The sequence below is a fragment of the Solanum stenotomum genome, chromosome 3 (assembly GCF_019186545.1).
Source record: "Solanum stenotomum isolate F172 chromosome 3, ASM1918654v1, whole genome shotgun sequence".
Taxonomy (NCBI): Eukaryota; Viridiplantae; Streptophyta; class Magnoliopsida; order Solanales; family Solanaceae; genus Solanum; species Solanum stenotomum.
In genome coordinates this window covers 63601297-63619302 of record NC_064284.1, presented here as the reverse complement: position 1 = coordinate 63619302, position 18006 = coordinate 63601297, and the positions used below count along the sequence as shown (strand labels likewise).

The 18006-nt window shown below is 32.7% G+C and overlaps 3 protein-coding genes and 1 pseudogene across 3 annotated transcripts; 2 read left to right on the top strand and 2 right to left on the bottom strand.

Moving 5' to 3' along the window:
• Positions 1 to 1608: 1608 nt before the first annotated feature.
• LOC125860517 (suberization-associated anionic peroxidase 2-like) lies at positions 1609 to 4845 on the bottom strand. The gene is made up of 3 exons (XM_049540497.1): positions 4517 to 4845; positions 4100 to 4297; positions 1609 to 2304 (listed from the first exon to the last, which is right to left on the bottom strand). The coding sequence occupies exons 1-3, from the start codon at positions 4760 to 4762 to the stop codon at positions 1744 to 1746; spliced, it is 1005 nt and encodes a 334-aa protein (XP_049396454.1). The 5' UTR covers positions 4763 to 4845; the 3' UTR covers positions 1609 to 1743.
• Positions 4846 to 8571: 3726 nt separating this feature from the next.
• LOC125860535 (calcium-binding protein KRP1-like) lies at positions 8572 to 9050 on the bottom strand. The gene has a single exon (XM_049540519.1). It carries the CDS (start codon positions 8921 to 8923, stop codon positions 8576 to 8578), a length of 348 nt encoding a protein of 115 aa, XP_049396476.1. The 5' UTR covers positions 8924 to 9050; the 3' UTR covers positions 8572 to 8575.
• A 4515-nt stretch (positions 9051 to 13565) lies between these two features.
• LOC125859162 (G-type lectin S-receptor-like serine/threonine-protein kinase At1g61370) lies at positions 13566 to 15860 on the top strand (annotated as a pseudogene).
• Positions 15861 to 16494: 634 nt separating this feature from the next.
• Positions 16495 to 17823, top strand: LOC125859161 (G-type lectin S-receptor-like serine/threonine-protein kinase SD1-29). The gene has a single exon (XM_049538870.1). It carries the CDS (start codon positions 16495 to 16497, stop codon positions 17821 to 17823), a length of 1329 nt encoding a protein of 442 aa, XP_049394827.1.
• Positions 17824 to 18006: the final 183 nt, after the last annotated feature.

Genomic DNA, 18006 nt, shown 5'->3' with positions numbered 1-18006 from the left:
ATCTGTAAATTTTTGTTTACTGATTTAGTTTGGATGAAATCGAGTGAAATTTTCTTGCAAATCATATTTGTCGCTTAAATACTTGGCCAATGATTGTTGTGGTGTTAAGTTTAGCTCATTTTTTCTTTTTCATTAGCTGTATTTCTTCTTATAGGTGCTTGTTATGTTGTTAGTATTTTGTTTATGATGGCGGTGTTTGGATCAACTGTGCACACTTCAGGTAATCGTCAAATAGATGGCTACAGCCCACACCATACATATAGATGCATGTTGGTGGGTAAACTTGCCACCAATATTGGAGAAGATGAGTGCATGTCCTTATTATGTTTCTTCTCTATAGATTATTGAATTTTAAAATCCTACAAATGATGTTTGTTCTAGCATCTCGACTATTACTTTAACTCAACTGCTCCTTTAATTTGGTCACTTGTAGCTGCTGGACTATACTACGTTTAAATAGTGTCTGATGAGTTGGGTCTTCTCTATAATTATTATTGTTTAGCAATTTTAAGTGTGGCTTCAGCTCCTTCAACTTTTGCCTTATATACTTTAACTTATTACCATATAATCTGTTAGTCCAACTTCTTTATACTATAAGGACAAATGTCTCATGATTTACTCATACATTAAAGCATTTGAAGGGGGTTTACTGTTGCATGAAGTCAAGTTTATATCTAGAAGCATAGGTGAGTGGCTTGTTGCGTTGATGTTTCCTTGATCCATTTTTTTTTTACTAAGAAAATCCTCAATCATTAATGCTTAACAGCTATATACTTACAATCCAGCACAAAGAAATAGAAATTAACATGTCGAATGATCATCATCGCATCCAAGTAACCTAGTGATCAATAAAGTGATTTAGTAATCTTAGGAAAGCCTTTAATTATGTGATTTCTTTCTAAATAGTATTTGCAATAAACGTTTATTGCAAATACAATTTCTTCGTCGCCATACACCTCATGTTCCCATTCTAATGGAAATTGAATTTTTTGATGTTCCCATTCTTTTTCAAAAATCCATAAATGGATGTCTTGAGTAGTTAGCTCGAACTCTGAAATATTTATAATTCCTAATTTTCCATTCACATCTATTAGCATATAGTCAAAATTATACTTATCTATACTGTTATCAATTCTGATAGTTGTGAAAATTTCTGATTTAATATCAAACGCAACTATACAAAACTCAGGAGAATAGCTAAATTGATAGATGCTCCCACTAATTATGCAACGTCCAGATCCGTATATAGAAGTTAGATAATTAAGTTCATCATATTTAATCATCTCCCTCCATGAATTATCTATACCTAAAGTAAAAACCCATGCTCGTATATAATGTGGACATCCATTTTACAACTCATCACAATTATGCATTCTTCTTATTTATCAGTTTTTACAATTTCTCACCAATTTGGTCATATCTAAGATTGTCATATGAGCAATACAAATGCTCAAGTGTTTTTACGATTCTCCTAAAAACTCGTAAACTTCAAATCAGCTTGAGATATTATCCTATATATATATATATATATACCACTACTATAAGATAGTGGGGCTATGGAAAGATACAATTCCATTATTTTGCATTACATGTGTGCACAAACAAAGGTTACATACACTTATACTACATATATAGAAAGCCAAAAAACTTACATAAAACAACAAGCTACATGGTCAATAAGCCATACATTTATTTATTTTCGAACAGGAAATTCGAAATTTTCAAATATATTTTCTTCTTATTTCACATGTCCGCGATAGAATTACCGTTCACCTTGCTACAAACATTGCGAATTTCCAACTGAACGCCACGAGATGGGGGTAAGTTCCCCATCTTTATCATGGCATCGTTGAATTCGCGTAAAAATAGAGCAGGGTTACTATTATAGGTCCGAACAACATTAGCAGTCGCGGTAGATCCCATCAATACTTGGTCTGAGAAAAGAAGTCCTTGATTTCGAATTAAATCCTCGTAATAAAACTTGTCGAAAAAATCAGGAGTTATTAAATCCAATGGTACTAAGTTTGTGTTATTGTTACTAACAGGGCAACCACATTTTAGTGTTGATTTCATGGCCGGGTTAATGTTTCTGTCGTCACATAATGTCACACATCGTGCAAATCCTACTGTGTGGGACCCGACTAACGCAACCATTTCCCGAGCAGACATTCCCTTATCGCTGAATTTTTTTAATTGGACGTTGAGATCGTCGAATGGGGCTGGAAGTTGGGTTAACGCGCCGGTGAAATTCGCAGTCCTTGCGTCTCTCCGGCCTAGACTCACAGGATATGGAATTCCTCCCAACTGTTGATTTGAAATGAGCTTAAATAGAGCGATATGAATGAAGAAAAAATTATATAGCATAAGGTGCATGTAATGTATAGACTTACAATATATAAGAATTTATAGTAATGGAGAGCATATATGCAATAATATATTAAAAATGAATTTAAATGAAGCAACTATAATTGTCCACTATAAATACTAATAATATATAGTTGTCCAACTTAATTTGTTTAGTTCCGAAAATCAACAGATAATTTATTATTTTGTGTTTATTTTATCAGTGCTATTAAATATTCGTGATTTTCAATATTTAGATGAGTTACAATTACGGGTGATTATATAGTAAAACTACTCTTCTAGTTATTGTTTCTTAAAGAGTATGCAAAGTCAAATATGAACAAATAAAGATAAATGTATTTGGGATTGTCGATAAGTAAGATATAGTTCCAATTGAGGAAAAACTCTTGTCGAAGTAGTTGAACTAGTTAATATCATGAAAACGATTGTTGTAATTAAATTATATGAATTAATTATATATCTAAAAAAAATGTTTTGAAGATAAGAACACTACAAATCAACATCAAGAAATTTTGTGTCCACTTTTAAAATGAAGAAAATTTAGGCAAGATTTTGACATTTGATTAAAAGATAATGGGCTGCTTGTGGCGTGCACAAGTTTAATTTGTTCTTTTATTTCTTCTTGGAGTAGGTAAATGTGCATTAATTATTTATTATTATACAATTGGCTTCACCATACCCACCAACACCTACTTTATTTCAGTGTGTGTTAATTAGAGACAAGTATTGTTTGAATATTTGCTTTCTTTAGTTGTATAGCAATGAGTATAATGTTAGATAAATATTATATCTAGAGAAGTATTTGAAGGAAAAATGTTGACTCATCGATGAAATTTCAAGTTAAGACATATCACATAATTCAACCATGATTTAAGTTATATACATCGATGATATTAATATATACTCCCTCGTCCCAATTTATGTGACACATTTCACTTTTCGAGAGTCAAACAGTTTAGGTTTGATCGAGAATTTGCTCATGGAATCTTCAAATTTTTAAAAATGAAATTTATATATTTGTAAACTACATAATAAGTACTATAAGTCTCAATAATTGATAATTCAAAATAATTAAAAGATATATGAAAAAAATTATGGTCAAAGATAGACTTATTTGAATCTCGAAATCCGAAATGTGTCACATAACTTGGGACAGAGAGAGTATAACTTAATTAATATGTTGTAACATGTTAGTTATCATACATTATCAGGTTACCAATTGATTTTTGTAACACAAATTACTTGTAATTACCTTATGCATGACGTAATTGTATCAACTATACTCCTTATGTTCTATTCTACGTGTGTTATTTTGACTGAACATTAAGAAGATAAAAATCATGTTTTTTTTTAATTTTTGTGGTTTTTAACCGAAATAAGTGTATAACATATCTAAAATATACTTTGTATCTTGGAATTTTTAGACATGACATGTCATTTCTCTAAGAAAGTGTGGATAATGGTAGAATCAAGATGCCACATATGATTCTTCTATTTTTAACTATAGGTCTCCATTTTATGTCATGTATAGGTCCAATGTGAGACATATTTAAATTAGTCAGAACTCCAACAGAAATAACAATTACCAGGCCAAAACCATTAATAAAAATGGTGAAATGAGATCATTGAACAAAAAAAAAAATAAATATAAAAAGTAGCATTCTTTAAAATCGATATCTATTTTTTTATATATCAGTCAATGCATAATACTTAAATTCGATCGTAATAAACTTACCATAGCAACAGAGTCACGAGCAGCAAGGGCAAGAATATCAGCACAAGAAACAGCAGCACCAGGGCACATAGTTTTAATCCTTTGTTTAGCTTGATCAATTACTTGATAACCTCTCACTGAATTATTATTTGGTGGTGATGTTTTTTCTCCTTGGAACCTTCCAGGAATATCATCTAGAAGAATTCCAGCATCACATCCCTAATTAAATAATATCACAACAAATTAATATAATGTTAGGCCAACAAGCATTAATATGTACTATACTAGAAGATAAGGTAATTAATTAATTAATTAATTAAACAAATAGTTATGTACTTATGAAGTTATACTACTTAAAATTTCATGTTTAGTAAAAAAAAAAAGTCATATAAATTGAAACGAGTGAATATAATCTTTGAAAGATTATGAAGAACTTACATCGACAAAGCAGTCATGGAAGAAGAGGCGAATGAGAGATGCTCCCATTCGCCTCTCCCTCGCAATAGCTTCTGCCACAACTGACCCAACCGCCGCGAAAATACAAAAATCTTGAGTTAACATTTCTGAATTTTGCTCCAAAATATTGTTAATTGGCTCTTTTTTACCATCAAAATCTGCTTTTACAAGAACAATTAGAGCCATAAGGCAAAGTGCCAAGCTTAAATGAGTTGCACCTAAAGCCATTTTGATTAATTGATACAAGTGAAATAACTAAAAAACTTTTATTAGAAGAACTTGTTTTTTTTTGGGATGATTTTGGTTGTGTGTTTTGGGCTCCTTTAAATAGGAGATTTGGTTTGCCTATAGGTCAATTTTTGGCTAACGTGATATTACAAGAAAAAGACTTTAATGAGAGTGGTTAGGTTTGTAATCGGGTGGTTTTAGATTGTCGTTTATGGATTCACGTCAATTCAGTAGTTTTTTAGATCGATTATATATATTAAGAAATCTACAAAATATATATAAGTATGTGACTGTAAATTAAGTTATTATGGCTTAATAATTTAAGATTGACATAAAAATTTATAAACTTTAAATTTTAGATATGTGTCTCCATGTATTAATCAACTTTTGGCTACACTATTTTGCTAGTAAATATGATTGTATTAAGAGTGGTTGGGTTTGAAATTTGGAATGCCCAAAACGCAAACATATAGACAAATTCAAGATTTAAATTTTATCGATTGATCAACCTTTAAATATTTTAGCATTGAACCCATTATATTTCTAAAATTGCACGTTCATACCTATTATTTGTCATAATTTTTATAAATTTTTATACATAAACTTTTGTTCCACATCAACAGTATGTATTCAATTTCAAATGAACTTGATATCCTAACTGTGCCTCTGCCCCTATAGGCAACGGTTGATCTCAGGTTCATGTGCATTTACATGACTGTGAACTCAATTATTACTATTTATTAATTTGAGATTAATATAAAATTCTTAAAACTTTAAATTATGAATCGAACTTTGGTGGATAGTCAATTTTTATTAAGAGTGGTTGGGTGTGGAATGGACTTTTTCCTATATACTCATATTTTTCCTCTCTGACCCTTTTTAAGCACGCTCCATATACTAAACTTTCCACAAATGAATTATTTGTTTATTTGAAAAGTTAAATATATTCATTGTACCTTGAGGAAGTAATATTTCTAAAATTATTTCTATTGTAAATACCAACTTTTTAACCTATAGTAAAAATGTCTTCTTCTTGTTGGTAAAATGATAAAACTTGGAATAAATTTGACAAATAGCTAGTGGATTTTACACTCCTAAAGGTCAAAACCAATGAAATATGGTCGATTTTTCAGAAATATACATGAAAAAAATGTAATAATATGCAATCAAACTCAATTCAATCACTCAATCACACATGTTCCTTGATTAATATTTCTATTATTTTTACTTGTACTCTTCAACTGAAATTTTGCACTTCAAAAACTGATGGAGTCCCTTGATTTTTGAAACATTTAACATATCTTTAATTTAAGATCACAAGATTCAAAAATCTTCTTAATTTTCTTGAATTGTGCTAAGTCAAAATCGACAAAACATTTGAAATGAAAAGAGTATATAAAGAGGGTATACTTTTATATTTACAAAGAGTATATATTTTTGAAAAATCGGACACAAATACCACAATATAAGTTTTATCCCCTCATTTTCTGCTCAAAATCTTGAGCTATTGGATCTTGTCCGCTTGACTTTTTAAATTTCCCTTTCAATTTTAAACATTTTGAAGTTCTTGTGGAACAATTTAAATTTTTAGTATGATAAAATGTCACATCAGATATTTAGTATCAATTGTTCTTCTACGTAATTTGTTAGTCGATAAATATATATATATATATTATGTATTACTTTTTTAATGAGAAATATATTAATTTTAAATCGTAAAATTAAAAAATATATTTATATCTTTCCATTGATATAATTTATAATTTAGCTAGGTAAAGTAGCTCGTAGGTCAATTATCATTTTGATTAGGTTACAAATTGATCGTATGACTTGGTCGAGAGAGTACCATATATTAATTGATGTGATATTCTTTTTTATTTTAGTTCATAAAGATTTACTTATAGTTACTTTATATAGTGTGTTGGATCATTGAAATTTGTAAAGGTGGTTTTTTTAGGACGAAGAAATTTAACTATAATTTAGAAGTGGAGGCATAAATGAAAAAAATAAACTGACGTTAAATGAGTTTGTTAGATTTGTTGTTGTTTTGATAAATTGATGATTATAGTTTGTCTTTTATGATATATTCAAATATAAGTTCTATTGGAGTAGATTTGAGTATCGTGTATTGGATTGTTAAAACTCAAAAAATAAAAAGAAACTGGCAAAAAATTTCAGATACACATAACTGAAATTTTAATCAATTTTTACATGCAAAATTTAGACACTTGTGACTGAGATTTCAGACAAAAATATTCGATGTTCCGCCGTCACCAGACCACATTTCAAACAAAAATGTATGAAGTTAGACAAAAATTTTCAATTTCAATTGCGTATGTCTGAAGTTATTCTCAAAGTAGGTAAACTTACCCAAAAAAATATATTAAAAAGCGGGCTCAAGTTAAACTAGCAGCCCAACAACGGATATTTGAGCACTTGGCCCGTTGGAACTTCAAAATAACCCCAAAGCCCAATTGTGTGAAAGCCCACCTAGAGGACAAGATTTATTTGTAGCCCAATTTGTGTTAGCTAGTCTTTAGTCCATTTTTGGTCTTAGTGTATATTGCCTTTGGTGATTTCGATCAATTTAACGCGTTAATATGATATTAAAGTCAGGTCCATCTTAGCTTATTGATTTAGTCGATATTGAATTTCCCATATTATTGTCTATACTCCTGTTACAACTCTTACACTTCAAAATTGAAGTTTTCATCAAAAAAACATAATTGTGTGGGGGTGTAGAGTTTCATGTTATTATTGGGGCCAAGAGAACTTGAATTCGTTATATAATTTAGAATAATTCTCTTCTCATGAGGTAGCTTCTGGATTAAATTTTGCTCAAAGTCTATTTCTTTATCAAGAATCACATTAATTATGGCTTGAACAATTATAAAGAGAATTGTACCAAAATTTGTGTTAGAGTAATAAATATCATTCTTCTCTTTTAATTAAAAACCTTAAGTTCGATCTCTCAAAATGAAATTGACTTTTAGTAAGGACTATTTTATATGTAAAGTGAAACTTTTCGATGCTAACCTCAATTACTCGGGCCCAACAAATAGGTAACGAACACCAAGCGAAAAAAAGAAGAGGAGAAATTATCAAAGATCTAGTAACTCTTGGATAAGCTAGATAAATACATATAGATAAATTAGAAGAATCATCACAAGAAATTAATTAAATAGAGCCTAATTAATTACAACTTGGCAAGAGTCTCCTCCAACTTCATTTTTAATATGTTGCTTTGGTAGGGAACATTTTTATCTCAGGTGAAATTTCTTGACAAAAATCTCAATTAAATGAACTTCAAAAAAGAATATCAAACATCGGGTAAGAAACCAAAAATAAATAAAAATCAGGACTCAAACTAACCATGAGTACAAAAAACTTTATCTCATTCAATCAACCATATATCTATACCCAAATCCCCTTCTAATATTACTAGCAAAATGTTAGCTTGTAGAGGAATCACATTAACGATGACATTAACAATTACTAAACAAACCACTAAACTTTATGATGTGCGGTAGTGTCGCCCCTCCATTCTTACTCCATTCTTAACCAGAGGTTTCAAGTTCGGCTCCTGAAAATGGAATATATTATCTTTAGCAGGAAACACTTTACTACCAAATTAGAACTTTTCGATGATAATCTAAATTATTTAGACCCTAATAAACGAATACCGAACACCGAGAAAACAAAAACAATTACTAAAGAACCAATAACTATATGTATGGATAATCTAGATGTATATATATAGAGAATGAAATTAAATAACAAGAATCATCACAAAAGGGATTAATTAAAGCCTAATTACAACTTAGCAAGAGTTTCCTCCAACCACATTCTTGAAATGTCCATTAAATCAGGACTTAAACGTACCATTAATACACAAAACTCCATTTCATTCAAACAACCATCACCATCCAAATCACCTTCACTCAACATGCACATCACCTCATCATCACTCATATTGTCCTTTAATCCCAACAACTCTGAATTCTTCTTCAAGCTCTCAAATGTTATGACTTCCTTCTCCTCATCCATTAGAACCCTAAATCCATTGCTTAGCTCCTTCAAGAATCCCTCAGCTCCAAGTTTCTCCACCATAGAAGGGAAAAAATCCTCAAACACCACGTCGTGCCCCAATGCATGAGCCATTGATATCAGATCAGACTAGTGGTGGAGTCAGAAATTTTGTCAAAATGTCACCCCTAGGATGTGAACACGAGGCTCTCTTTCACTAGTATAATTTTTCAACGAAAGATATTCAATTGAATAAATCCCCTTCTTGCCCTTTAACAAGTATTATATTGATATTGGACTAGAAATTAGGAATTTTAACTGGGGATTTCGAAAAAAAATGTAACAATGCAAGTTGCAACCACTAGGATTTGAACTTGATACCTTCTTTACACGATATAATTTTTCAACGAAAGGCATTCAGTTGAACCACTTTCTGCCCCTATTGAAGCAATAAGTATTATTGGATAGATGTAGTACACTCAAGATGGATGAATTATGATGAGTTCAAAGGGATATTTATATATATAGATAAGAGAGGAATGTAGAGGAAGTTTTGGTGGAAAGAGTCCAAGAAAATGCAAATTGCAAAGGAAGGAAGCTGAGGGAGAATGAGGTTAGAATTATGGTTGATGGCAAATAACATTTCCTGGAAGTTGCATGGAAGGGTACCACCACACTAAATTTTTTAAATTTTTTTGGGAGGATCTATATGTCATGGAGAGCATTTTCCTTAAAGAAATAAATAAAGTTTTAGATAATGAAAGGGAGTTTCCTATATATGTGTAGGTAAGTACTCATTTGGTATTTATTTATTTTTTCTAAAAAAAAGAAGGGGAGTAGGGGATGGGGAAATGAAGTGCGGCGATAAAGTTGGGAAATCGAATCATCACCATTAAGATTAAAGTTCAGATAGTCAATTGAGATAAAAAGATTCATCACTCATTTGGTATGGTCACCACCCATTGCCAAATATTCTTATTTGTTTTATTTGAGCAGAATACTTTGAGGCCTATATTTGAACTATTTTTTAGCCTAATACTAGAGCTAATGTTTCAAATCCACATATAATTAAATAATATTTGTGAGATTGTGCAAAACTACTAGACTTTTCTCACTTTTGTTGTCCTTATATTTTTTCTTATATATATATACCATGAAAAAATCTACTAATTATGAATCAACAAGAAATGCCAGCTAATGAAAATTCTTCACTATAATTAAATAGCTAGCTAATGATTAGCCTTAATTAGTATAGTATTCTTTTTTATTCCGTTTCAACTAATCTCATAAAATCTCGAATCTTAATGTTGTTTAGTGGCCTGCTGATATTTCAAATCAATTTCAAATATATATATATATATATATATATATATATATATATATGATATAATTCCATAAGTTTAAGGGTTGAACGATTGTTTGTACGCAAATTTTACCTCTATCTTAGAAGGTAAAGAGAGGCTATTTCGGATAAATCCTCGACTCAAGGATAAGTATATCAAAACAGTTTGAGAAAAGAATGACAGAAGTGAAGAAACCAAGATAGAGAATAACATAAATCAAAGAACAAGAAAATACGAAAGACCAATAGTATTACGACTATTAGTATGAAAGGATAAGCTGTGAGATAATGTTCAACTATTACTAGCCTTCGATCATAACATATGTCCTCTATAGTCTCCTATCTAAGGTCATGTCATTGATAAACTGATCTTTTGTCTAATCACCTCTCCTCAATACTTCGTTATCCTACCTCTATCTCTCTTGAAACCATCCATACCCAAACTTTCACTCCTCAACATTGACCGATGATCAAGACATCCGTACATCTCTTCACATGTCAAAACCATCTCAGTGTCATTTTTCGCATCTTATCGTGGCCATTCCCAACAAAATAATATATATATATTCCTTTTTAGATGAATTTTCTTTGTCATGATTGATCATTTTAAATGGATATTAAGACATTTCTTCCGCTTCTTATATTGCCAATCACCAGGAAACTTACAATTACGAAGTCAAAAGGTTAACATTCTAAGAAAAAGTATTTTTTAAACCATATATTGGACTTTGATATATTTATAATTAAAAGGAAGATCAAATAATGATGTGATGCACAACATATTCATAAACAAGATTATATTTTAAGATTTCAAGCGTTTTTTTTAAGTATGTTAGTTCACTAACTTAGTTGTCCCGACTCTATTGGCTAACCCGAGCCTCACAGGCCTGGAGACTAGTACTCGTTATATTTTCATTAATGACATTTCTTTTTTCAGTTTTTCGATGTCACAAAATAGGAATTTAAGATTTTAAGTACTAGTTCATTGATTTTGCAGAAATTAGGAGACCAACTCTGCTTGTCCCCAAACTTGGCTAGGCTCGGCCTGGTTACCAATACTCGTTGCATTTTTATTATTGGTGTCTCTTTTAGCGTTTCAGTGTTATGAAATAAAAATTTAAAATTTTAAGGGTTTTGATGTGTGTTAGTCAACTGATTTTTTGAAAACTAGTTAACCGACTCGGTTGACCCCCAAACTTATCCAAGCCGGTCCTCACAGTTTTTGTGATCGATCAGTATTCATTGCATTTTCACTGACGATATTTTTTCCAGTGTTTTGATATCACGAAATAGGAATTCAAAATTCTAAATAATTTTCGTGTGTGTTAATCCATTAATTTTCTAGAAATCTGTCATCCGACTCTGTTAACCCCCAAACTTGGCAAGACCAGTCCTTACAAGTTTGGTGACCAGTTCTCTTTGCATATTCATTAATATCGTGTCTTTCTTTTTTCCAATGTCACGAAATAAGAATTCAAGATCTTAAACATTTTTTAAGTGTGTTAGTCCACCAATTTGGCAGAAATTAATCAACTGACTCCGTTGGCCCCCAAACTTAGCCAAGGTAGGACTCATAATCCTAGTGGCCAGTACTCATTATATTTTCTATAATGACATTTCTATTTTCAGCGTTTCTGTGTCACATAATAAGGATATAACATTTATATTAAAGATATATTTTTATGTATATATATGTATCATATATTATATACAAAAAAAATATTTACTGGATATTATTAAGATATAATATTTATATTAAAAATATATTTTAATGTATATCATATAAAAATAATATACAAAAGAAAAATTACTAGATATTATTTTAGTGGACCACTCTAATATGTATGTAAGTTTTGAAGAATTAACCTAATACCCGCCGACCCTACGAATTTAAACTAAAATACCCCCTCAAATGTATAAAATGTGTATGCACATGTATAATAAATGTATATACGGTTAGAGAAAGTATATATTTACATTTCAATCTCTGTTTAATTGTAATTTGGAGAGAAAAAGTATAATATGTTGTTGCATTCTTTTGTTTTTGAGGCCCAATTAATTCTTGAAAGATTGAATCTTTGCATTTTAGATGGTGTGAGATCAGCATTGATTAACAACCAACCATCAAGTTGGGTTTTTTCGATCGATAATTAGAGATGTCGGGTTCAAATCATGAGAAAAGAGAATCTTTCAGTGGGGACACTTTACCCTTTGGAGTGGGATACTTGTAGTGAATATAGATTAGTTGAGCGGTGGGTTTTGGGTACCAAGATATATAGTTAAGCTGGAGAAACACCCTTAATTAGAAATGTCTAATTCGAACCGTGAGGATAAAGAATCTTCCAGTGGGGACATTTTACCCTTTAAGTGGGATATTGGTGTGAATTTGGATTAGTCGATCGTGGGTTTTGGTGTTAAATGATTAAATAAGAAAAACACCCTTAATTAGAAATGTTGGGTTCGAACAGTGAAAATTAAGAATCTTTCAGTTGGGACACTTTACCCTTTGGAGTGGGATACATTGTGCGAATCTGGATTAGTCTAAGCGGTGTGTTTTGGGTACCAGATGGTTAAGTTGGAGAAACACCCTTAATCAGAAATGTTGGGTTTGATCACTGAAAATTAAGAATCTTTCAGTGGGGGCACTTTCCCCCCGAGCAGGCATATATGGTGCGAATTTGGATTAGTCAAGGATTTTTAGTACTGTATGTTAAACACCCTTAATCAGAAATGTTAGGTTCGAGCAATGAGAATAGATAATCTTTTAGTAGGGGACTTTACCCCCTGAGTGGCCATACCTGGTGCGAATCCAGATCAGTCGAATAGTGTATTTTGAGTACCAGAAGGTTAAACGGGAGAAAATAAAAAGCTTTAACGAATGGTATGCTCTCTACTTTGCGATTAAATTAGTAGATAATCAAATTCAGTTGACTTTGATATTTAATATGATAGTGCCTTTGTGATTGAGCCACATATAAATTGTTTGTTTCTTTTAGCTTAGAATAATGTCTGATGTGACCCCATGCATTTGGATAGTTTTTAATATCTTTCTTCATGTCCTGGAAGTGAGCTTATTGGTTCAGGTTGTCATGGAACATGTTGTCTTGTGTTATTATTTACCCTCATATAAAACACTAGCTAGAGCGTTTAAAGTCAAGTGAAATATGTCATTTTTATTAGTATCCTGAATCAATAATAATGAAGTGAATGATAAATAAGCACCAAGGCTAAGAATTCATGTTATAAGCAACAAGTTCTCTGATCAAAAAAGAAATGAAAATGGCATGGCCAAGATGGGATTTTTTTTTTGTTTCTGATGTTTAGAATTAGGCTTTTACCACTAGTCTGTGCTGAAAATGATACCTTAACTCAATCGCAACAATTGTCGCTAGGCTTTTTTAGTCCAAGTAACTCGAGCAGACTATATCTCGGTATATGGTTCAAGGATATTCCTGGTCAGAGAATTATGCTGTCGAGTCTAGTAGTACAATTGCCGTGCTTACAGATGAAGGGCAATTCATTCTTAAAGATAATGTCTCGGGATCATCTTTATGGGATAGTTTTAACTATCCTTGTGATACCTTGTTATCGGGATTGGTTATTGGATACAATACCAGGACTGGGGTGAAACTTGCCTTATCATCCTGGCAGGCTGAAGATGACCCGTCGCGTGGGAAGTTTATTGCTGGACTTTCAGTAGATATGCCACCTCAAGGCATTATTTGGACTAGTTACTCAAGGCCTTACTGGAGAGGTGGACCATGGGATGGTGGGAGTTTCACAGGCATACGTGATCCCGACAAGGGGTATGCTAGTGGTATAAATATAGTATCAGATAAGCATCAGGGATCTGCCATTCTCAGTTTCAATACATTCAACAATTCCTATGTTACAATTGTGGTACTAAAACCATCAGGGCTATTGCAGATTATGTATTGGGAAGAGGAACTGAATGTGTGGAAAGTCACTTGGGAGGACTGGATAATCCATGCGATGTTTATGGAACTTGTGGTCCATACAGTGTTTGCGACAAGAATAACTCTCCAGTTTGTGATTGCTTGAGAGGATTTGTACCAAAGTCAACTGATGAATGGATCAGAGGAAATTGGACTGGTGGCTACGTGAGGCGAACTAAGTTTCTATGTGAAATCAGTACAAGAGACAAAACCCCAAAGGGATCGAAAAATGACAAGTTCTTGCAACTGAGTGAGTGGAAAGCTTCTATGTGAAATCAAAATATCATTTGGGCATCCTTGGATGCATTTTCTGCAAGTGGAAAGCAAATAAAAAAGGTAAACCATTCTCCTGATTTGAAGATTCTATTGCAAATAAAGTAATTATATATACCAGTAGTCTCGAGCTTCAAAATTACATTTTTTACTTTTCTATTCTCCAAATCTTTAGTCAAGTATTTCAACACAAATGTGGAAATACTCTATGATTCATGAATGAATTTCACAAGTAATGAAGCTTGGAATCGGCATGATCTTGTAGTTTCACATTAATTTACATATTTTGGATTTCTTCTATGAATGACCTTATCATTTTGCTAGTTTTTCCACATGACATATCTGGGACTTGTTAATATATGTTTGACTCTCTTAATGTATACATATATGTGTGAAGATAAGCCTAATATTATCATTGACAATAGGAAGTGAATCTTCAGACTATTTGTGGGAAGAACAAGCATTGCTAAAAGATTCATCAGAACTACACCTTGACTTTTCAAAATTGGCAGTTGCAACTGATAACTTCAATGAAATAAATAAAATTGGAGCAGGAGGATTTGGCCCAGTCTACAAGGTAATGCCAGTCTCTGAAGTGATTCACACACAGAAAATAACCCTGCTAATGCGAAAACTCTTGCTATGATACAGGGAAAACTAGAAGATGGACAAGTGATAGCTGTCAAAATAATTATCTAGTTTCTCTGGACAAGGAATTGAAGAGTTCAAGAATGAAGTCTTGCTGATCTCCAAAGGAATCTCGTCAGAATCTTGGCCTATTGCGTTCACAGGAAAGAGAAGTTACTGGTTTATGAGTACATGGCTAACAGAAGCTTAGACGCTTTGCTTTTTGGTAAGTGATTCCAACTATAGTCTCTGCAATGGCGTATTTCTTGATCAACACAATTCACTTTAAGTAACATTTAATACTTAAACACCAATGTATATATATTATGCTGCGAAGCTTCATTGTTTTCTTCAATTGTATAACTATCTTTGATGTGTTGTTAATCACACTGTTAGATCCAAAAAAAAGTCATCAGCTTCCTTGGCCAAAACATTTCTACATGATTCATGGCATTGCTAGAGGGCTTCTTTACCTTCACCGTGATTCTTGTTTAAGGGTCATTCACAGGTATCTGAAGGCAAGCAATGTTCTCTTGGATGGTGATATGAATCCGAAAATATCAGATTTTGGCTTGGCCAGAACCTTTCAAGTGACTCAAGAGCTAGCAAACACTCATCGGATAGTGGGAACATTGTAAATACCTCTACTTTTGCAAGCAAAATATTTTCTTTGATTTCAAAGTAGCAAGTCTGACTCATTCTTATACAAATACATTGCAGCGGCTACATGTCGCCTGAGTATGCAATGGGTGGACTGTTCTCTGATCTGATGTCTACAGCTTCATCGTGTAAACTTTTCCCAACATCAAAGTTTCCAAGAAATTATGATGGTGTACACTGCAATCAACCTAAATTTTTAGTCAAATCTCCTTGAAAAGATATGAGTTGGAATAACATTTGAGGCTCCAAGTAATACCTTGAAGGATTAAATGGAGTGATCAGCAGTGACAACACAATGATGAGTAGATAAACAAATTATGTTGACTTTGATATTTAAATACAACTATGCTTTTCTAATTGAGACACATACAAGATGTGTGCTTATTTAGTTCAGAATTACCCTACCTGAATAGTTTTAAATCTCATAATTTACTCTTTGCAAGCGAACTTATTGGTTACTGTAACATGTTGTGTTGTTTTGGTGTTTACTCTGAGAAGGAAAAGTACTTTTTTTTAATCTGCAGATAATATACTATAGAGTGAAGTCAAGGGAAAAAAATGTCCCTTTCATTAAAGAATCTTGAATAGACAATAATGAAGTAAAAAATTGATGGGAGGTTCTGTGACAACTGAAACAAGGACAATGTCAAAAAACTAGTTGGTATACTGTTAAACAGAAATACTAAACTATTTCCCACAATAGAATTTGTCAAAGTATTCATCCTCCTGAATAAAAATAAAGGGAGTGAAATCCCTAAAGGGTTGTTCAGAGGGATGCTTTTGGAAAGTTTTAATTGTTTGAATTTCTAGAGTAGCTCAGGCTGGGAATGAACAAAAACGGAAAGAAAATGGCATGGCCAAGATGGGATTTTTTTCTGTTTCTGATGCTCGGAAGGATGTTTTTAGCGCAAGTCTCTGCTGCAAGTGATACCTTAACTCAATCCCAACAACTGTCACTAAATCAGACACTTGTCTCTGCTGGAAAAATATGTGAGCTGGGCTTCTTCAGTCCACATAGCTCGAGGAGTCTATGTCTCGGAATTTGGTTCAAGAATATTCCTCGTCAGAGGATATTATGGGTAGCAAATAGAGAAAATCCACTCCCAGCTTCTGACTCAACTGCAATCTTGAAGATTGGAGGTGATGGGAACCTCATAATTATGGATGGCAATCAAAATATCATTTGGTCAACAAATATCTCTGTTCAGTCTAATAAGACAACTGCTGTACTTACAGACAAAGGGGAATTCATTCTTAAAGACGATGTCACGGGATCATCTTTATGGGATAGTTTTAACTATCCTTGTGATACTTTGTTATCAGGAATGAATATTGGATACAACACCAGTTCTGGGGTAAAACTTGTTTTATCGTCCTGGCAGGCTGAAAATGATCCATCTCCTGGAAAGTTTACTGCCGGACTATCGGTGGAGATGCCACTTCAAGGCTTCACTTGGACTAATTACTCAAAGCCTTACTGGAGAGGTGGACCATGGGACGGAGCGAACTTCATAGGCATACCTGCTGTTGACAAGGGGTATGCAAGTAATATAAATGTAATAGTAAACAAGCAACAGGAATCTGCCTTTCTCAGTTTCAATGATTTCAACAATTCTGATGTTATAATCATGGTCCTAAAACCATCAGGGCTATTGCAGATGATTGTATGGGTGGGAGAACTGAATGCATGGCAAGTCACATGGGAGGCACCAGGCAATCCATGTGATGTTTATGGAACTTGTGGTCCTTACAGTGTTTGTGACATGGGTAAGTCTCCAGTCTGTGATTGCTTGAGAGGATTTGTACCAAGGTCGACTGATGAATGGATCAGAGGAAATTGGACTGGTGGCTGTGTGAGGCGAACTAAACTTCTATGTGAAATCAGTACAAGTGGCAATGCTACAAAGGGATCCGAAAGTGACAACTTCTTGCAGCTGACAGAGATGAAACTGCCAGATCACTACACATATTTTTATGTCTATGATGCTCAGAGCTGCAAAGAGTGGTGCCTGAATAACTGTTCCTGTGCAGCATATGCATATCCAGATAGAATTAACTGTATGGTTTGGACTTCAGAACTTGTTGATGTTCAGCAGTTTCCATATGATGGTGTGGATTTGTTTCTTCGTCTTGCGTATTCTGAACTAGGTAAATTCAATTCTCATCATTATGCTTAGAGGATTAAAAAATTGTTTTATGTTGTTACCTTTCTGCATTATAACAGATCATAGTTTAGATGAAGATAAAAGGAAGAAAAAACTTTTCATCGGCTTCACAACCGTTTCAAGCATTCTCGTATTGGGCATCTTCGGATACATCTTCTGTTGGTGGAAAACAAATCAAAGAGGTAAACTATTCTC